This window comes from Choloepus didactylus, chromosome 10 (assembly GCF_015220235.1).
Source record: "Choloepus didactylus isolate mChoDid1 chromosome 10, mChoDid1.pri, whole genome shotgun sequence".
NCBI classification, from domain to species: domain Eukaryota; kingdom Metazoa; phylum Chordata; class Mammalia; order Pilosa; family Megalonychidae; genus Choloepus; species Choloepus didactylus.
The window spans coordinates 92910018-92932033 of NC_051316.1; the positions used below are offsets into that span (position 1 = coordinate 92910018).

The window sequence follows — 22016 nt, forward strand, 5'->3', positions numbered from 1 at the left end:
TCAACACTAGCATGGTTGTAAAATTTTGACTAATAATATGCCGCACTCGACCGAAAGACCCGGTCTCGAGGAGAAAAAAGCCTCTAAAATATTAAATTATTTGATTTGGGTCTCCTACAAAGCACGCGCTGCATCTACCTATTGTTTACAATCAGATCACAATTGAGGAGGAAAGAAATGTTTATTACAAGAAAGAAAACGAGACAGCTAGTCTCGGACCTTTCCAGATCTAGAGAGTCAAGAATCACCAGGCAGAATGGAATTAAGGTCAAAGAGCTCTTTATGCTTCGAGCTCTTCCTCCTTCAGGGGCTGGACCGGCATTGCTGCTTGAACCTCAATCTTGTGGAGATTTGCAAAAACGAGCTGCAGGAGTCGCTCCCCACAGGGGCAAAGGACTGGCGCTGGTGGTGAAGGGAGATGGTGAAGATCCTGACGAGGGCCCCCACCCCACCTGCCGCAGCCGGATGGAGCAGGGCGAGGCCGTAACCAGGCTGGGGCGGAGAGAAGGGTGCGGGGAGAGACCCGACGGCCCTGCCCCCTCCCCCCAGTCAATGACATTCCAGCCGCCGGCTCCAAGGCTCAGCCAGGCTGCCGATCCGCAGCCCACGCGCCACAAAGCCGGTCGCGGCCGGCTCGGCCGGCTCCTCCCGACGCAAGGGAGCACTGACGCGGGTCCGGCTCACCTGTCCGCACGGTGGCTCCGCCCCACGCAGGGGGCTTCCCTGTTCGCCGCTTCCCAGCAGCCCGGCTCCCCGACCTCAGGTCTCCTACCCTCGGGCCCTACTCCCACCCTGAGCTACCCTGCAACCCCCTCTCACCCGCTCCTGAGGGATGAGAGGGTGCTGAGGGACCGACGCACCACAGCGGCCACTGCTCCTCGCCGTTCGCTCCGCAGCGGGTAGTGGCGGCGACGCGCGCGCCCCGCCTCTTTTATAGACAGCCAAGCGCGTTCCGGCAGCGGGCGGGCGCGAGCACGAGGGAAGCGCCCCAACGCTGCTCGAAGGGCGGGGGAGCGCTCCCGAGGAGCGAAGGGGGCGGAGTTCCTGCAGGCTAGCCTCGCTACCGCCTGGCGGAAAGGACCGAGCGGTCGCGGAAGGAGCCGAAGCGGCGAGGCTGGGGAAGAGGGAAGAGAGGGGAGGGAAGCAAAGCGGTTGGGAAACGGGGCGCGCACAAGGGATGGGGGTTGGTGGTGCAGTGGAGTCACTGCCTCCGCCCTGTCGGGCCGAGATGCTTCAGTTACACCCCACTTCTCGCAGCTTCGGTCCTCTAATCCTGCCCCTCCCCTCTCTGCAGAGAATCCTCTGCACCCCACCCCTCCGGCTCTGGGAGCCCTTCCAGGACTGCAGCGAAGGGCGGGGCAGGGGCCATCGCTGCAGTCTGGCTGGGGATGCTGCGCCGCAGCCGGAAAACGCCTAGTCCCAAAGGGTGAGGTCACCCGTATGCTTTCTTCTTCCTGCCCACTTTCCGTAGGAGGAGGTGCTGCTGGTGACCCCACAGCCTACTCTCCCTGCAACCATTCTCTGATGGAGTCTAGGGTCGAGAAACCGACAATGATATTGGGACCCCAGTTTGAGGGGGTGTTAAGGAGAAACGACCAAATTCGAATCATAAAAAAATAAAATCAGTTTGTTTATTGCGATGTAAATCTGTCATTCTGAGATTTGGGGAGTTAATTTCTTATATTTTTACAGCAAAAGCTTTCTCACAGGTTGCCAGTAGAATAGGATGTATTAGTTTTATTTTATGAACAAGACCTTAAGGTTCTTTCTGCCATGATGAATTGAAATTTCCTTATGTACCAGGCACTCTGTTTTTTATATTATCTTTTTTTTTAAAAAATTACTTATTTTTCCATAATTTTATGAGGTAGATAGTATTTTCCCCATTTGACAGAGGTCTCCTGCCCAAGGTCACAAAGCTAGCAAGCAGAAAAACTAGCTAGGATTTGAATCCAAGCAGAACCTTCTCTCAATACTGCCTTTCCATAGGAAAGGGGGGCATTGATGCAGGTAGGTGCAGGGCTGCAGAGAATGAAAAGTAAGCAGTTTGAGGGCTTGGTTCTAAACTCTGTAGTCCAGAAACCTCCCTTAGGAAGCCCCTTTCCCATCCCCATTCTGGTGACAGCTGGGCGGTGTGTTTGAGAGCAACACCCAGATCATTCCTGTGCAGCCAGGCAGACTAGAAACTCATGAAGGCCCCAGCCTCCTGGTTACCAAGGAGTCCTCCTCTTTAAATAAATATAAAGGCACTGGGCACTGCACCAAAACCTGGGCCCAGGCCCAGCCCTGAGCTTCCTGGCCCTCTGCAGTTTGCCTTCTTTCTCTGTGCCTGGCTCTGCAATCTAGTTTCTAAGCTGCCTTGGCTGTAGCCATGATAGTGAGGAAAAATTCCCCCATTCCCTCACTCCATGAGAGCAGAGGGAAAAGAAAAGGAGTTGGCTACACCCTAGAAGCGGTTCTCCAGAATGTGGAGGAAAAACGTAGGAGCTGAAAGGCATTTCCTGCAATCTTCTATGTAGAGAAAACAAGGCCTGGTAACTCCTCCCTAGAGTGTGCATTTCTGGAAACAGCTGATGGCATTGATAGCTTCCTCTCTAGCGAGTAGCAGCAAAATATTTAATCAGACATTCATCTCTGGGTATGAAATGGCTAACACAATCATAGCTCTCCAAAATTGCCAAGACACTGCTCCAGCAAGGAACAGGTCTGAGGGCTGTGGGCAGGAGCTGTAAAGAGAAAGAATTTTTTTTTTAAATCATCCTGGCTCCATAGTGAAATGAAGGTTTTGCTGCTTTTGCCAGATGTAAAACATATTGGAAATCAAGTTTCTGAATTGATACAAAAACTAAAATCTTATTTGATCTTTTGTCTGATCTGAAACATGGCCAAGAAACAGTATTCCCAGTCCTCCTCACCTCCCATTCACTCACCCACTCTATTCTGCATTTGACACTGGAAATAAAACATTTAAAAAGCTTTTCTTTTTCAAGTATTCTATTGTCTGCCTACCTCACCTTCTACCTATTTCACCACATGTCTAACATTCTGGTTAAGTGTGGGGAGAAGGAGGGGATAAAGCAGATAATGACCTGCTTCATTTTCTGAAACCCATTCAGAAACACACATACACACACACACAAACATGGGACAGCATAGAAGCTCTGTAACCAATCAATTCCACATTCTCAATCACATCTCTCTTGGTCTCCTGAATAGCAGCCATAGGAGTGAATTTCAAGCTCCTTTCTAGCTCCAGCAGTCCTTTGAAGGTCCTCTAAAGGTTTGACATGCACCTTAAGCTTAAGCATCTCTGTAGTCCCAATATCTTTTCAAGTTGTTCAAAAAGGACAAACATAGGGAAATAAACTAATGGTAATGAGTGCCAGCCATGGAAAGTCACTTGCCACTCCCTGGGAGGGAAACACACAGCAAAGTTGACAGGCAAGCACCTCCACTATTTTCCCTCCCTCCAAGGAGCTGACTGGGAAAAGTCATGAGTTGGCAAGTGGACTGTACTTCTTCCCAGGTGACATTCTGCAGCATCAGAGCTGACAAGGAATAGTGCAGATCTTCAAAACAAGTGACAGCTTCTGAAAGAGGGGACATTAGAACAGAGGCTGATGGAAAAGGCCTGACAGCTCGGAACATGGCATTGCCAGGCTGTCTTGCTTAAAAGGAACTCCTCCCTCCCTTCTTTCATTGTCCTATTCAGGGTCATTTCACATCTATATTCTTGTGGAACTGCCTCTTAGGCCCAATTAGTCTCCATCCCTCCTGCTCATCTTGAACACATGGTTAGAATTAGTTTCACAAACTATGTCAAACTTTCTCTAAACCTTTGATAGCTACCCATTGCCTACAGGATAGCCCAAACTATTTAAAGTCCAGAGCTTCCACAACCTTGTTGCAACTTACCTCTCCAGCATTTTATTAGTCAGGGTTCTCTAGGAAACAGAACTAACAGGAGATATCTGTAAATATGAAATTTCATAAAAGTATCTCATGCAACTGTGGAGATGCACGAGTCCAAATTCTGTAGGGCAGGGTGGAAGCTGGCAACTCTGAAGAAGTTTTTTGATGAATTCCCCAGGAGAGGTTGGCTGCCTGGAGATGTAAATTCTCTCTTCTGACTGCTGAATTCATCACCTCTTCTTTAAAGACAACTGATAGTATTAGATATCTCTCATTACAGAAGAGAAGTTGATTATAGATGTAATCCGCCATAAAGGCAATCAACTTACTAATGATTAAGAAATGTCTTCAGAGTAAGTTAGGTCAGTGTTTGCTTGACCAGACAACTGGGTACCATTACCTGGCCAAGTTGATAATTGGCACATGAACCCAACCATCACAAGCATCGTATCTCACTGCTTTTCTCCACCAACCCTGAGTTTAGCCACTTCCTAAATACATGTATTTTTCCAACGTCAGGGTTTTGCTTTGATTTTTCCACTAACTAGAATGTCCTTCCTCCCTCACACCCACCTAACAATTTTGCCTGGCAATTCTTAGTCATTTTGAATATATGTAGGCAGAACTTTTCTGGAAGAACAGTTTGGCAAAATGGATCAAAATATGAAATCTGTATACCATTTGACCCCAGCAATGTTAAATTTAGGAATTTATCCTAAGGAAGTAGGACAAGATTGAAGAATGTTAATTGTCAGACCCCAGAAAAAAGAGTCTAACATACAGAAGGAATGTCTGGTCAAGGAGCCCTGCTGTTTATCTCATAGATACCAGGTGCGCCATAAACTAAAGGTTGAAGGCTGTTTTAGAAATCCCAGTCATAGTGGCACCTAAACCCCAAAAGGGTGGATAAGACAAGATCAGATAGGTCCATAAGATGAACGACCACAAACAAGCCAAAAGGCCTGCTTCCTCCACATAGATAATACAGTTACATTTCAAAGAAGAATAATGCTCAGAACCCTAGCAACCAATCAGCCCCAAAACTGATAAGCACTCACCCAATCGAGGCACAGAACACACTCAGCAGGCACCCTTGCCCCCAACACCCTCCCATCCCAATGTAGGTTTTTCCTTTAAAAAATGCTGCTTGCAGATAGAGAGCTGGAGCCATTTTCTTTCTTTCTTTCTTTTTGCTGGCTCCCACCTGCTTTCTTCCTCTAATAAACCTTAAACTCTCTACTACTTAAACCATGACTCGATGCATTGTGTGGATTCTTGAACGACTCCGACCTAACATTAATAACTGTAAGAAATTAGAAAAACCTAGTCATCAATTGAAAACTGGTTAATTATGATTCATAAATTCAACAGACTTTAATGGTTATGTAACTCACACAGATTGACTTGAAAAAATATCTAAGATATTACTGAATGACAGCAGGTTACAGAAGAACATGGGTACTGAGTCCATTCACTTAAGACCTATATTCATGTATTTGTGTATGTGTGCATAGACATGACTAAAAGAATGTTCACAATGGTGTGCTGGTTTGAAGCTGTTAAATACACCAGAAAACACCATGTTCTTTTAATCCATTCCTGTGGGGGCAGACATATTGTGGGTGGGACCTTTTGATTAGGTTGTTTCAACTGAAATGTGACCCACCTAATACAAGGTGGGTCTTAATCCTTTTACTGGAGTCCTCTATGAGAAGATAAAAGACAGAAAAAAGCCAGAGAGCACAGAGAGAGAAACATCCAGAAAGCTTGGAGAGAAAAGCCCTGGGAGAAGCAAGCAAGGACCCACAGAAACAGAAAGAACCAGAACCTGAAGGCAACAAAACCCCGGAGAGAAGGATCAGCAGACACAAGCTATGTACCTGCTGACAGAGGAACTCCAAACGCCATCGGCCTTTCTTCAGAGAACATATCGTCCTGTTGATGTCTTAATTGGAACATTTTCATGGCCTTAGAACTGTAAACTGTAAATTAGTAAATCCACATTGTAAAAACCAACCCATGTCTGGTATACTGCATTCCAGCAGCTTTAGCAAACAAACAACGGGTAACTAAAAATGAAAAGATTTTTGGACTTTTTTATTCTCTTTAAAAAATTTTTGAGTATCTGGATCAAATACTATCCACAATAGTAATAATATACTTTCTTGATTACTCCAACCCAAAGTAAAGCAATTCGAAAAGTGTATTCCCAGAAACACTAATCCAAAGAGAAGTTCTGGAAATAGAAGTTCCACTGTCAGTTTGGTAAACTCTTGGAGGTTAATAACTCAAAGTAGCAGTTAAGGCACCAAGAAATCCTGGAAGAGTTTTTATTTTCTTTAATCTCTAAACTTTTTATTATGAAGATTTCAAAGATAAACATAGTAAAAAGAATAGTATATAGCACACCTCCATATGCTTATAACCCTGCTTCAACAATTATTAACATTCTATCATTCTTATTTATTACTTCATCTGAGTTACTTCTGTTTTTTCAGTGTGGTGACAAATGTATACATAACATAAAATTTTCTATTTTAACCATTTTAAAAATGTACAATTCAGTGACATTAATTACATTTACAATGTTGAGTTACCATCACCATCACCCGTTACCAAACTTTTTCATCACCGCAAACAGAACTTTTGTACCCATTAAGCAATAATTTCCCATCACCCTTTCCCCTTTAATCTAGTTTCTGTCTTCATGAATTTGCTTATTCTAGCTGTTTCATATGAATGAAATCATACATTTGTCCTGTACTGTCTGGCTTATTTCACTCAACACGATGTCTTCAAAGATCATCCATGTGATACCGATCAAAAGCAGTGGGTTCTCTGCCTGCAACGCTCAAATGACCAATTCCTGAGACACCAGGGTTTCAAAGACAGAACGAGTTTATTGCTAAGCACGAAGCAAGAGATCAGATGGCCTACTGGCCTAAAAGCTGCCTCCACAAACTGCAGTAACTCTGATGGTTCTATAGTATCAAAAGATGGGCAGGCTTTAGGATTTAAAGTTCAAGCTACTGCGCATGTCAGGCACACCAGTTTTGGTCAGCTCCAGCTCTGTCTCGCAAGAGAGTTTTGGAATTGGAGTGGGTTACTTCTGGGCTGACTCTAGTGCCTTCATTAATAAACATTAGGGACTGTCTCTAGTGATCATAAGACTCCCAAGTTGCAAAATAGGATAAGGGGGTACAAGTGGGTGTCAGCCACAAGGTTTTTACAATCAAAGATAAAGGCTAGTTATAAATTCATCAGAGATCAAGGTGGCTGGATTACAGTTCAGTAATTTCAAGTATTTCCCACTGGCTATTCTATAAAGTAAAGAGAAGTATCTTTATAATGATTCAGTAATCATAATCATTTATCAAATCCTAACTTCTTGGTTACACGTGTTGTATCATGTATCATAACTTCATTTCTTTTTATGGCTGAATAATATTCCACTGTATGGATATAGCACTTTTGGTTTATCTATTCATCTGTCAATGGACATCTGGGTTGTTTCCACTTTTCGTCAACTGTGAATAATGCTGCTATGAACATTGGAGTAAAGGTATATGTCTGAGTCTCTGCTTTAAATTCTTTGGGGTGTATAATCAGGAGTGGAATTGCCAGGTCATACGGTAATTCTGTTTAACTTTTTTAGGAACTGCCAAACTGTTTTCCACATTAGCTACCCCATTTTACATTCCCACAACAATACACAGGTTTCCAATTTCTCAACATCCTTGCCAACATTTGTTATTTCCTTTTTGTTAAGTAATAGCCTTCCTAGTAGGTGTGAAGTGTTACCCTTGTGATTTTGATTTGCATTCCTCTAATGACTAATGAGGTTGAGTATCTTTTCATATGCTTATTGGCAATTTGTACATAGCCTTTGGATAAGTATTCTAGTCCTTTGGCCATTTTTTTTTTTTATTCATCATTTTATTGAGATATATTCACATACCATGCAGTCATACAAAACAAATCGTACTTTCGATTGTTTACAGTACCATTACATAGTTGTACATTCATCATGGCCATTTTTAAATAAGGTTGCTTGTCTTTCTAAATATTTTCTCCCATTCTGAGGGTTGTCTTTTCACTTTCTTGATAAAGTCCTTATCAATTTTGATGCACAAAATTTTTTAATTTTGATGAAGTCCAATTTACGTATTTTTTCTTTTGTTGCTTATGCTTTTGGTATCATATCTAAGATACCATTGCCAAATACAAGGTCCTGAAGATTTTCATCTACGTTTTCTTCAGAGTTTTATAGTTTTAGTTGGTATATTTAGGTTATTGATCCATGTTGAGTTAATTTTTGTAAATGGTGTTAACATTAAGGGCACCTGGTTACTTGTAATCGTTATTTTCCTAAGTTATTTGACTACAGAACCCTTTTTTAGGATCCTGCCATAAAACTCCAGGAAAAGTTGTCCTAATTGATAGAAATTATAGCTTTTAGCTCAAACTGCCAAGCCCTCCTAAGAGCTTAAATAACATTTTCCATTGAAATAAAATTCTCCCAAGTCACATATTTCATTTTAAGTAAAAAGTATTTTGCAAAACATATTCAGAGTCAGTTTTCCATCTGTGCTACAGGCTGATGGCTTCAAGGTAATCTTAATGACTAAGGTCCTGTTTTCAGGGGTCTAGGGCTTGATTCTGGCACTTTATTAGAACTATAGGCATCTTCTTTGGGGGGAGGAAAGGAGTATCTTTTAATTTTGAAATAATTTCAAATTTACAAAAAAGTTACAAGAATACTCCCATAGAACACAACCATTGTTAACATTTTACCATGTTTGCTTTATCATTCTGTTTTACATATGAATATACATATTTTCCTCCAAACATGAGAATAAATTGCAGACATCATGTTCATTTATCCATAAGTATTCTAAGGTCTATTTCCTAAGGTCAAAGATACTCATTTTCATAATCACAGTACAATAAACAAAATCAGAAAATTTATGTTTATAGAATACTATTATCTAATTCATAGATCTTGATTTAAGTTTTGCCAATTGTTCCAATGTCCTTTATAAGCAAAAAACAAATTAAAAATCTTTTTTTCTGGTCCGGCTTCCAAACCAGGATCATGTATTACATTTAGTGTAAACATCCTAAAAGAGCTAAGAGAAAAGAAGAAAACTTCTTGAATACATGGATCTGTGTAACTGATATTAAAAAATGGAGGCTGGATGTAAACTAGAGGACAAATCCCTTTATAATGAGTGCTATGTACACTAATCATATGGCTGGAGTACCACAGATGCCATCAGCTTTCTGCAGTTCCACAGGCAATTTAACATCAGGAACTTGTTAGGAAGGACAGAAAAAAGAAGTGAATGACCAGGACTAACAAGGTTCCTATAAGAAGCTCTATGGCTCCATTTTGATTGTACTGGCACTGAGTAGAAAAGGTCCAAATCTAATTATGTCACTGCTATCATTACAGGAAGCTTGAGAAGTAGGGGAAGTCTCCCAGTGCCTGGGTGGGAAATACCCAGAACAACTTGATTTTTCTCGATAAAGGAGGTGTAGAATTTCTGCCCTATTGGAATTTTCAATTCATCAACAAGTGTGCTTTAAGATGATGTAGGACAATGTTATGACAAAAATATGGGCAGTCAGTCTGAGAAATGAGGTCAAGCTTGAAGGGAAGCAAGTAGATGAGTACCCGAATTCGAAACTAAATTCAGTCCTTACTGTTCTACTTTAAGGAATCTGATGCTACTGCCCATCAGGAGTTGCATCTATCCACTAGAAATCCATATCTGTAAGGGTAACAGTATCAGTATCAAAAACCTAGCCTCCCCAAAGCTCTCCTTTCTTGGTTTACCATTGAGAATCCATTAGGAATACCAGCAACAAATGACAAATGCAAAATGTTAAACATGTTTAGAGAAAGAATATTAAAATTCTTTCAAATTTTCTATGGGGTGCTAGAAAATTCAAAGTGGAAAGGACCTTAGAGATCATCTTGTCCAGCGATTTTTAAATGTCTTTAACAGTGGTATTTTCCCATATATAATCTTCCATGAGACCCCAGTATATAAAGCACATAAAGCAAAAATGCTATGGTAGAAAGAATCCCAGACCTCCATTAGAGTCCCAAAATAATCGTTGTGCAACAGATGAACCGCACAATTTTAGTGGGCACCATCTACCTCCTAGGCATCATAGATTTTCATAGTTGTTAACAGAACAATTTTCCAGGAGATGGCAATAGTATCTTGAAGGAAGGGGTGCTTTTTTCAAATTGGCACAAAGCTTCCATGTTAACTGAAGGCAGGGCTGAGCTCTGTCCACTAGGCATGTCCTTTGTCCTAACGTGTGCTTCCTAACCTGTTCCTTCAGGAGACACGTAGAAAATAACACAATTTTTAAAGCATGGGGTAATGACAAGAAGAGCAAATAGCACTTGTCCTGGAGGCTCCATCAGGTAGCCTCATAGACTAAGATGAGTGTGCCATATGACACACTAGCACTCCTACAGTGCACAATTTGAACACTACTGATCTAGTGACTACACTAATTCTTTTGTTTTTCAGGTCAGGATACTGAGGTTCAGAGAGGATAAGTAACTTAGCCAAGGCCATAAAATATGAATGTGAATTGAGCCCAAGTCCCCTGACTCCTTCTCCAGTATTGATTCTATTGTATCTACATTAAAGACTTTAATACTAGATCCCTAGATTCAATAGGGTCTAATTGTACATGGACTGAACAAAGGATGACAGAAAAATAGGCAATTTGCCCAAGGTGAAGGTCAAGACAATAAAGGAAAAAACACATACTACCCTTGTGCCAGTTTGGATCTGTTATGCCCCCGAAAAGTCATGTTTTAATCCAATCTTGTGGGATATTTGGATTAGGCTGTTACCATGGAGATGTGACTCACCCAGCTATATGTGATACTTTTGATAAAATTACTTCCATGGAAGTGTGGCCCTGCCCATTCAGCATGAGTCTTGACTAGTTTTTTGGAGTCCTTTAAAAGGAGCAGACTCAGATGCTTGCTGATGCTTAGAGATGTTTGGAGATGCAGACAGAAGGACATGTAGAGATGCTTAGCTAAGAGAGCTAACCCAGAGTTTGCTCCGGAGAAGCTAAGAGAGACAAGCCCAGAGACAGTTTGGAGAACACCATTTTGAAATGCAACCTGGGAGCAAAGGAACAGCAGACACAAGTCACATGCCTTCCCAGCTGACAGAGGTGTTCTGGATGTCAATGGCCATTCTTTAGTGAAAGTATACTCTTGTTGATACTTTAATTTGGACATTTTCATGGCCTTCTGTCTGTAAATTTGTAACCAAATAAACCCTCTTTATAAAAGCCAATTCATGCCTGGTGTGTTGCATAATGGCAGCATTAGCAAACCAGAACAATTCTGTACCTGGCCTTGGGTACTACCATGACCCTATTAGCTCAAAGTACAGGAAATCGATCATACAAACTAAATAACAGCAATGGGTTTAAAAAACCAAACTTTATTGTTTACTTTTTGGCACCACAGTCAACAATTCATAGAATGGGTCACTTCAAGCCACTCAAGAATACCAGTGAACAACCCCCTGCCCCCCATGACACTTAGTACAGAACAGATCCATGGCCACAGCCTCTGAAGTATAAAAGAGAATGTATCCTTTCATAAAATAAATCTCAACTCTTATCTGAAGGGTCAGCTCTGCATTTTTGCAGCAGCTTTAGTTAGGCAAACATATCATCATATATTCAGAATGTGTGAAAAGTTACAACGCAGTTCTCAATTTCTACCTAACATCTTTATTTAATCTGATTCATTACTCATGGATGCTCAGCTCATGTATAATGCTGAAAGCCCCATTTCAGTCTCTTAATTCAAACTGAAAAGCAAAAAAAAAAAAAGGGCACCTACTCTGGGTCGTAACATCTCTAGCTATTCAGAAGACAAACTCAGCCGTCCATGATGTAATTTGGGCCTCAGTCCATGTTTCCACTGCACTTTTCCTCTGGATTTGTAACTACTCCACAAGCTGAGAAAAGCAAACCAACCATAACCTAGGCTTAAATGTAAGGAATTGGGTGTCAACTATTAAACGATACTTTAAAGGGGATCTCGTGAGTGTTTGTTCTTCTTGGGAATTCATTTGAACAGGAGTTAGGGGAGGACAGTGGAAGTGAGCTCATTTTAGCTCAGAGTTAAATAGTTAAGGTGTCCCTTACTATCTGAAAAATACCAGAGACAAAGGAAAACAAAGGATAAGATGAAATGTTAAAAACCTCTTCTCAACTTTCACAGAAATGGGAATGGCCAATTCCATTTATTCCATCATACGAACCCCTTGAGAAGCTACCAAATTTACTACAGGACCTCATAGATTTTGTGACCCATGAAAATCTTCCCTCTTAGCCACCCAGTACAAATATATAAAAACACACTGGCAGATTTCTAAATCTGACATGACTTCTCCTCAAAACAGCTGTCTTCAGTTGCTTTATTACTGCTTCCTCACAATTGCCTCTAGTGGGTAACAAAGCTGACATCAGGAGCGCCAGAAGGAAGACGTCAGAAAGCCCTTGGGAACAGGAATCTCCTTGCGCTGCAAACATTTCTGGTCAGGGAAAGATGAAGAAAACAGAGTGATTTTATGATAGCACTGCTTCCTCCACTTAGCAGTTGAATGAAACTTTGAGGGGCACCAAGTTTAAGTCGTATGGATCAGTGAACAAAAAAGCAATCAGCCAGTAAGACTGGTGGTTCTGAATTAGACTACTGCTTCTGCATGAATTGCCACAGAGAACAAATGAAATGCTGTTAGTATGCCTGCTCTACTCTTTGGTCCCCAGAGCCTGGCCTCTTCTTTCACCATTACTATTTTCCCAGATTGGGCTACTGGAAATTGGAAGTCAGTGGGCTGTCTTGGCAGACCTACTACAGTGCTGTAAATTATTTGTCAGAATTAACCTCTTAAATTTACTTGGCACTTAGAATTATGAGAGAACTCTGACTCAAAGTGCATTCTGTTCTCCTGGAGAAAGTGACAACACTTAACAGTTCCCCAGACCTGAGTCTGAGAAAAGAATCTTGGCCAATATGCAAAAAATCAATTGGTGAGTGAATATTAAAAGATACTTTATTAACCTCTTAGGACAGCTTCCCCTTAGGCAGTGTACAGAATGAGGCAGGAAGAAAATGAAAAGGCAACCCAAACCCAAAGATTAAGGAGGAATCATAGACAAAAACACAGAGTTCAGAAAAACCAAGAGAAAGAAATTGCAATCAGAGAGCCTGGAGGTCCAACACTTGTCAGACACAGGTGTATTCCAGGCCATCAACAGTTTGGGATATGTTTGGTCTAAGGGCATTTTACCTCTAGGAACTGCTTGAGGCGTATGAAGGAACCCATTTGTCCTGAACTTGTGATGGCTTCAATTCTATAGGAAGAGAAAGCAAATACATCAATCACACCTATGATATTCACCCATCTTTTGAAGAAGAGATAGGTACATTGTTGACCTGGAGTGAAGTGGTTAGATCAAATGACTTTCAGAGGTGACTTCTAGACTAAAGAGGATGTCACATTTCCAAATGGTCCCCAACCTTCTTTTCAAACAAGGGAATAAAGAAAGAGTGCACTTTTCCTTTTCATGGTTCTTGTGATAAGGTGGGGTAGGTTTTGCTAAAGCCTTCCCTCCAACTTGAAATGCTAATGAACTGAGAAAAAAAGAAGGGTACACAGAGGTAAAAGCCACACTAGAGTCCAGCAAACTGGTTGATAAATCAGTTTCTACAACCGATTTGTTGAGGGGACTTGACTCTTTGGTTTAATTCATGTTCACCATTCCAGATTATTATGTGGGGAGTTAAAAAATGCCAGGTATCTTAATCCAAGGACTTCTTAATTTTTTCGTTTGTTTAGACAACAATTTTTAAGAGGTACTCTCAGAATTCAAAAACATTTATTTAAATATCAAAGAGGAAGGGGAGGACAAGAGTAAGAAGATGTCATACATAATTTAAGTGTCTTTGACCGGAGTCAAACACGGCAAGTAACAGTACCCAAGGGTATCTGATGCTTCGGTCATGAGTTTTGAATCATGAGTACTGCCTATCCTGTTGTTGGCTCAATGAGCCTGATACCTGGGGAAGTAGTCCTCTTTGATGAGAAGTATCATCTTCCAGAACTGGACCTGGTACTGTTTCATGAGGGCATTCCCACACACCTGCAGGGAAAGACAGGCACTATCTTTGCAGAGAATGAAAATTCACATTCACGGAAAGCACAACCAGCCCTTTGCCTTTCACTTCTATCAAGAATATCTGCCTCAATGCCACTAAACTGGCTAACCAGAGATTTAAATGGAAAACTCCAACTCCCTTTTAAAGCACTTCCCTGTATGTGGCAATACCTCCCTTTAACCAGCCTGCCAGATAAACAGATGTTTCAGAATACCAGAAATTAGAAGCAAATCAAATTAGCTATTTTTATTTTACTCTACTGAATGGAAGCCTTTCTAAAGGTCTGACATACCTCCCAATCTTAGTAAGCAGAGTATACAGCATACCATTTGTACTCCTAATGACTCAAGATCACTGTTCATGTATTGTTATAGCATGTGCTCCTTTCCACAGAAACCCTTACCCTCATCCAACATGATAGTCCTCCTTAAGCAGATGTGATTGTATAGGGCATTTGGGATGGGAGATAACCGACCCAAGCTGGCTAATCATATTTTCTCTCCTGGGAATTAAGAATTAGAAAAGTGGGATACTAGTCAGTTTGGTGACTATTCTGAAGCTGAGAGTGATACAGCCCAGGGTGCTGACCTTTTTCACTGTGCACAAAAAAACAGAGAATATTGACCTATAGAGCAAGAATTAGGCAACTCGCAGGGAGATCAGATATGAAAGACCATGTGGCCCCAGAGAGAGACTAGATGTCTTGGTGCCTGGTGACATTCCAGTTCCTGGTTCCAACCCCTCATGATATTCAACTGTACATCCTACCTTTGGTTCTAGCAAATCCCCCCTTTTAACTTGTGCTATGATATATAGTTTTCTGTTCCTTGCCATGAAAAGACATCCATACAGAGAAGGAAAATACATTGGGAAGAAAAAGAAAAAGCTAGGTTTGTCTTAGGGCTGGTGAAAAATTTATAACTCTGGATACTACTGCCATTCAGCACCAGCCTGTATTTCTACATTCCTCCCCCATTCATGTCACTCAGTGGCCCAAGGCTGCTTCAACCATTGGCCTTTTCTTGTGTGATTACTACATCACATACCTCCAAAAAATCAAAGAGGAGGGTAGCTGTCACATCAGACAGGGGCTCCATGTTTAAGATTTGTGCTAACCAGCGCCAGCCATGATTTAAGCCATGAGGGTGAACCTGGGAGGAGAGAAGCTTGGTCATAATTTGAAATTTTCCACTGTCATCATCCAGCCATTACCAACCGGATATGAACTCTAGATCATTTAACCCAAACACGTGCCACAGATCAAAACCAATGTAAGCTAACTTGAGCTCTGTTGTTAAATGTTCCAATACATTGGTTCCCATACGTTCTTTACAGGATCCCTCAATACACACGTATGTGTCAGTCTCAGGGATTCTGATACACATTTTATTTATTATTCATGGTACCTTTAGTACAGAACCTGGGGCATAGCAGGTGCACAACAGAAACTTCCTGGCTTCAATCAACTTATATTCCTTTCTCCTCAGGTCTCTAAGTCCATTAACTTTTCAATCCTTTTAGTCTCTATTCCTTGAGAGAAGAACTGGCCGGCAGGTCAAAGCCCTGAACCCCAGTCATTAAAAGTGTGTATCCAGATGCTCAGAGAGAAAGCCACTGGAATCAGAAGCTGAAAGCAATAAAGTCCAGGGTTGAAGAACCAGCAGATGCCAGCCATATGCCTTGCTATCTGACAGAGGAACCCCAAATACCAGCAGCCTTTCTTCAGAGAAGGCATCCTCTTTCTGATGCCTTAATTTGGACATTTTTATGGCCTTAGAATTGTAACTTGTAACTTAATAAGTCCCCAATGCTAAAAGCCAAAAAAAAAAAAAAGTATCACTATAGCTTTTTGAGTCTCCACTTGTATCTCTGTGAAGTAAAGAATGGGAACTTGATGGTCTCTAAGTCCCCAACTAGCTCTAATAGGCCAATTTACTGCTCACTCCTTTTCTAATAAGCTCTTCTACCCTTAATAATTGATATATAATAGATTCTCCTCTGCTGGACTCTGTTATAAACCTCAGCTGAGTCAGCCCTTGAACAAATGGCTCTGATAATCCAAAAAAGTTTTCTCATATTCAACAGCAACAACTCTAAAAACACTTAAAGCAGAAATACACTTTACTTTTCCATTTAACTAGACTGACCTCTCTGAAAGAATATCAGTATCTCCTGTGGATGGAGTACACCAATCTGGACCCCAGTCCAGATGCTCATTATTGATAGTAAGCCTTTTCTACCTACCCCTTGTTGGTTCCCATATGGCCATTGGAGCTGGATGATGGCAGCATAGAGACGGATCATCCCAGACATACGTTTTAGAAAGTTGTCTTGCTGCTCCACTTTGGAATCCTTCACTTGGTAGCCAAGCATTCTATATGGGAAGAAAAAGTGCAATGTGACAAGGTGAAAGTGAGAATGACAAATAAGAGATTATTTTTTTATGGCTAAAAGTAACAATATATTATTATTATACTTAGGTTATCAACACATTACTACATACTATTATATTTGCAGAATACTTTATTTACAAAGCGTTCATATCCATTATCTAATTTGTGTAACATATAAACCCTTTGCGGTAAACTGTATGGATATCATTACCCCCATTTACAAGTAAGGAAATTGATGCTCAAAGAGGCTAAATGATTTACCTGGTTTTGCAAAGCTATTAAATGACAGAGCAGGGATAAAATTCCAAGATCCTTGGATTCTAGATCAGTTACTTTCCAATAAATTATGTTGATTATTGTTACTGAAATACACAAATCCCCAAAGCTGTCCAATCTGTATGAAAGACACTATATTCTCTACTACTACATACAAGGTACATAAAAGGAGATATGAGAAGGAAGGAAAAAGAATCAATTCTATTTATATTTCTAGGGTTTGTGAGCAAGGAGAAAAACAATATTACCTCTGATAGTCTTCCAAGGCCATTCCCTCCTTGAAAGCTGGATAGAAAGGAACAGAGTAAGGACACTTTTTATGTAGATGAGCAAGAATAAGGTCCCCCACTCTGGGGTGGAGCTCCCAGATCCCAGATGCCACTACTGCGATGGGGAACGCTGCTTCATGATGAGAGGCCACTTCCTCCTCTCCTTGTTTCTGGAAACACAGAGATGGGTACAAATTTAAGTCAATACCAGCGAAAGGCTTAAATGTCGTGCACCAACCTCTTCTTTCCATACATTTGGTAACAAGGTCTCTCACCACAAATTTCTCTGCCAGTTTGTACTGGACAAAGTCCAGTCCTTGTGGATTAAGTGTGACAGACACAGTGTGCCCACCAGATTGAACAGGTTTTCCAGAAAGCAGGCTGTGGATCTTGTCAAAGATCTCCTTCAGCTTGGAGCCTACATAAGAGAGAGACAAAATTAGTTAAAAGATAAAATTGCAGCTCAGTCTTCTTTTCATTATTGTAATAACAAGATATCCATATAAATTCAGCTTTGTAGCCCTATAGTTCAGAGCCTAAGACCAAAAATATGACGTAGAAAAATATAGGACAATCAAACACCCACTGTTGGGGATGCATAAGTACATAATTCTAAAGAAACTTACAACCTGTTTGGGAAAGGACTAATTCTGAAACTGACACATGAAAGAAATAAGCAGTATAGAAACAGGTGTTAAATTGTGTGTTACTGATCCCAAGGGCTCTGGTTGTTATCTCTAGAAGAATGATACGCATCTCTAGTAAAAACCTTCTAGAGGACCTTCGCAGCTCACAGTGACTCCGCTGCCCCCTTCTCTAGTACCTGCCTTCCTCCATCCTCAGAGACATGAGTGGGTTCCTAATAGCTAATATTTGTTTTACAAGAACTTCTATGCCCCACTTCCATACCAGCTACAGTTAGATTAGAAATAATCAAGCTAAGCCAATCACTCAATTGACTGACCATCTAGTCCTTGAAGTGGCTGGCCCTACAACATGTACACTCTGAGCATTGGAGCAGCCACTACGCAACTGCCATGTGGACCAAAGAACAGTCCATATAAGATAAGAATGGAGATACACAGAAGGAAGATGAGAGAGGAAAAGGGTCCTAAAGTTTCTAGTTCCCAAGACCTAGCCCATTCCTACCACTGGGTTTTGTGAAACAGCCCTTTAACTTTAGGATAAATGTCCATTTTTATTTAAGCAGACTTGAAATAGTTTTCATTACCTATAATCAAATTTATAATTAATAAAACATCTCCAGTTCAGAAATACTCTGCCAAGTGCCTAATAACTTCAAGAAATGTTACAAAAATCTCAGAAAAATCCTCCCAAACCACCAATTCAGTACCAACTGGAAAAAAAAAGAAAAAGCCAGCCTCATTTCTCAGGAAGTAAGAAGAGCAGGAAGGAACCAAAAATTGAATAATTAGCCTCCAGAGAAACCCGAAGAAGGTTAGAATTCCAGAAAAATGGAAACAGGCCCAATCTCACTGAAATGTTAAAATAAGTATAAATTTCCATAAAGATTTACCCAGCTCATATTCCTGCTCAGTCACAGTCTATTACTAGTTTACAGATGGTTTCAAAGGACTCCACTGAAATACCCTACTCAGCCCCTCTCTCCACTGCTCTCCAGTTAGGACAGTCACTCCCAACTCTATGCATGAAATGGCCTCCCACATCCCATCTGTCACATCAGCACCATATCCTTATTTAAATTCTTCTCCAAATCTATCTGTTCACGGATATCCACATTCCTTAAAGAGATATGAAATAGATAAATCATCTTTTTCTCTTGCTTATTCAACATTTACTGTTCACTAACTCTAGAGCATGCTCTATATCTGGCATTGACTATAAAGACAGATAAGGTCTAGCCCCTGCTTTTAAAGGGCTTACAGTAATGATGGAGACAAAGAGCCATATTCAAGAAATATACAGAAAAATCAAAATCAGCAAAACTGGAGACTAATTAGAGGTGGCAAATGAAATAGAGGAAGCAGTCATGGGATCACTGCAGATTTCTGCTAAAGTGACTGAGTAGATAATGGTAGGAAAAAGCAAGCATAAAGAAAATGAGTTCTGATTTGAACACACTGAATCAAGTTACCTGAGAGATATCCAGGCAGAGATGTCCTTCAGGCAGTTAGAGCTAAAGAATCTGAAGCTCAGAATAGAGGAATGAACCAGAGACAGATTTGAGAATTGTCAGCATACTGGTAATGTTAAAGCCTTGAGGATATGTAGAATGAAGAGAACTGTAGGGTGAGAGCAGATACATAGGAAATACTTACAATTAAGGTATTGATAGTTGACTGAGGAACCGATGAAGGAGAAAGGGAAAGAAGAGTCAGAAACATAGGAAGAAAACATGGAAAGTAATTCTGCCATGGAAGTCAAAGTAGTAGAGTTTAAAAAAGAAGGGAATGATAAATAGTGCCAAATACCAACATGAGGGAGACTGGAAAAAAATTAGAAGAAATAGAATCAAGGGAAAAGTATTCTAGGACATGAGTGACTCAAGATTGTTTAAAGGCTGAAGGAAAGGAACTGTTAAAAAGGAATAACTGCAGAAAACAGGAGAGAAAGATTATAAATGATGAGGCAAAGTCTTTAAGGAGAAAGGAAAGAATGGGATCAAGAGCAGAGGTAGAAGGGTAAGTGTGAGCAGGGCACACATCCTTTAAAACAGGAGACTAAGAGGTAAAGATGGTAAGAAAATACAGTTGGATATAGGTGAAAGGGACAGGCTTATGGTGATCTCTCACACTTGATGCCTCGATTTTCCTGTTGAAGTAGGAGGCAAGGTTGTGTGCTGTCAACTGAGCAGGTAAATACTGAGGGTTAAGTTTGAGGAAAGTAGTGAAGGTTTGGAATGGTTATCAAGTCAACCTCTCCACTTATGGTTGTTACCAAAGGACACTGCGCTTTAAATTACAGAAAGAGATATGTGTTTACTTATTTATACCTTGCCCTGTTTCAGAAAGAATTTCAGACAGCGAAGTAATATGTAAGTATTGTCATATAGCCTCTCAAGGGCAGGAAGTGCAACTCTCCAATGTTTTTCAGGTAAAAACAAATACAAGTTAAAAAACTGAATTGGGACTCATGATAAGTCAGAGAAGCTTTCCAGTCTATACACTCCCTTTGCCACTTGACAGCATCATCAGTAATTTGGAGGCTTCCACATCTAGAATTCCATAAAAATGAAACTTCAGTTCTAAAGAAGAAAAAGGATCTTTCTTCTGTCTAGTTCTTACTCTCTAAACCCGAGTCTCTGCAGAAAAACCAAAGAAGTCCCAAAGTTTTAAAAAGGCAGGCTTCGAGTTTGGAAAAACTAATGTTATGGGAAAAAAAGCAAAAAATAAAAGTCACATTCCAGGTACTCTTAGTTATGTTTTCAGCAGTAACTTTCAAGTTAAGAGCCATCCTAAATAATTTATTAAGATATAGCTTACTAAAAATGCATCAAGACAAAAAATGAATCAAGATGGCAGGGCAAGATGGCAGCATAGGGAGGTATGAAATTTAGTCAAGTAGAGCAACTAGTAAACAGCTAGGAACAAATAGAAAATAGTCTGGAACAACTGATGGGGGGACATCCGTGAGTGGACATCGTCACCAGTCAGGAATGAGTGGAATAGCTGAGATCGCAGAATAGAGCTGTAAGTAAAGCTCCCAAAACTGCAGAGCTGGTGCCCCTCCCCCACTGGCATGGCAGGCTGAGTTGCAAAACTTCGCTGTGGGAAAAAGAAGCAGTACCTGCTGGGAGAAGGGAATGTAGCTCAACCAAGCTCCAACTGTGGTTTTAATTAACAAATTTGGACCACTGAATACATGCTAGGAACACAGATAAACCTGGAGCAAGCAGGAGAGGAAACTGGAGGTTTATCCTGGCAGAGAAGAAGCAGAGCTGACAGAAAAAAAACTACATAAATAAATAAAAACAGAGGCTTCTGGAGTCCGCTGAGCTCAGAATACTGGAAAAGGGCTGTGTCCCAAGAAAAGGGGCACACAGAACCAGGTACCAATTCCAGTTCTTGCCTGGTGAACTGGAGGGCTTGGGGACTGGCTCTGAAAAGGAGACTTCTTGCTTTTTTCCTTTTTTTTCTCTGATTCTAAGTAGCTCATCAGAGAAAGCCTCAGGCAGTTTCAATCGCCAGCACTGACCAAGGTAAAGGCGGAGTTAAGATAGTCAAAGGAAAAACTCAAGTGTAAGAGACAATCTCCTAAACAGCTTATCTTCCCTAAGAAAAGCTGGGGGAGGCGTGCGCAGCGTAAGTGGCAACCCTCCCTCAGAGAACTCAAACACCAGGGCCTGGGAGAAAAAAAAAATGAAACAGCCTAAGCTTGGCCTCTGACACCCTAGGTCCCTGGCCAGGACAGGGTCCACTAAGAATTAAATACAGCACACCTCTTTATGCTGATAGGAAGCTGTGGGCTGACAAGTGCCACCTGCTGGGCACGATAGGAAAAGCACAGAGTCTAGAGGCCTCTCAGGAAAGTCTGACAGTCTTCTGGGTCTCACCCTCAGGGAAATCTGATACTGAATACAGCCTCCTCCTGAGACCTGGGCCCTTCTGATCTGGGAAAATCTGACTGGGGTAATCAGGGAAAACAGATGCCTAGACAACAAAAAATTACAAATCACACTAGGAAAAACAAAGATATGGCCCCAATCAAAGGAACAAACACACTTCAACTGAGATAAAGGAATTGAAAAAACTAATTATTAATCAAACAAATCTCCTAGACCAATCCAAAATTCAAATCAATGAGTTGAGGGAAGATATGGCAAAAGGGATGAAGGATATGAAGAAGACATAGGGCAAACATAAGGAAGAACTCGGAAGTTTGAAAAAACAATGGGCAGAACTTACAGGAATGAAAGGCACAAGAGAAGAGATGAAAAACACAATGGAGACATACAAGAGGAGT

The 22016-nt window shown here is 41.1% G+C and overlaps 2 protein-coding genes across 7 annotated transcripts in view; both read right to left on the reverse strand.

The window, feature by feature from the left end:
* Nucleotides 1–957, reverse strand: part of SPTAN1 (spectrin alpha, non-erythrocytic 1) — a 72982-nt gene extending 72025 nt beyond the window's left edge. For all 4 annotated transcript variants that reach the window (XM_037798584.1, XM_037798583.1, XM_037798582.1 and 1 more), the window contains exon 1: nucleotides 820–957. The gene's annotated coding sequence lies outside the window, so the exon portion shown is untranslated. The remainder of the gene's footprint in view (nucleotides 1–819) is intronic.
* Nucleotides 958–11382: 10425 nt separating this feature from the next.
* Nucleotides 11383–22016, reverse strand: part of GLE1 (GLE1 RNA export mediator) — an 83882-nt gene continuing 73248 nt past the window's right edge. For all 3 annotated transcript variants that reach the window (XM_037798052.1, XM_037798050.1, XM_037798051.1), the window contains 7 exons: nucleotides 17348–17490; nucleotides 17052–17242; nucleotides 16379–16508; nucleotides 15181–15285; nucleotides 14036–14118; nucleotides 13266–13329; nucleotides 11383–12506 (listed from right to left, as the gene is read on the reverse strand). In XM_037798052.1, the coding sequence (XP_037653980.1) occupies nucleotides 12438–12506; nucleotides 13266–13329; nucleotides 14036–14118; nucleotides 15181–15285; nucleotides 16379–16508; nucleotides 17052–17242; nucleotides 17348–17490 (785 nt within the window). In that variant the 3' untranslated portion in view covers nucleotides 11383–12437. The remainder of the gene's footprint in view (nucleotides 12507–13265; nucleotides 13330–14035; nucleotides 14119–15180; nucleotides 15286–16378; nucleotides 16509–17051; nucleotides 17243–17347; nucleotides 17491–22016) is intronic.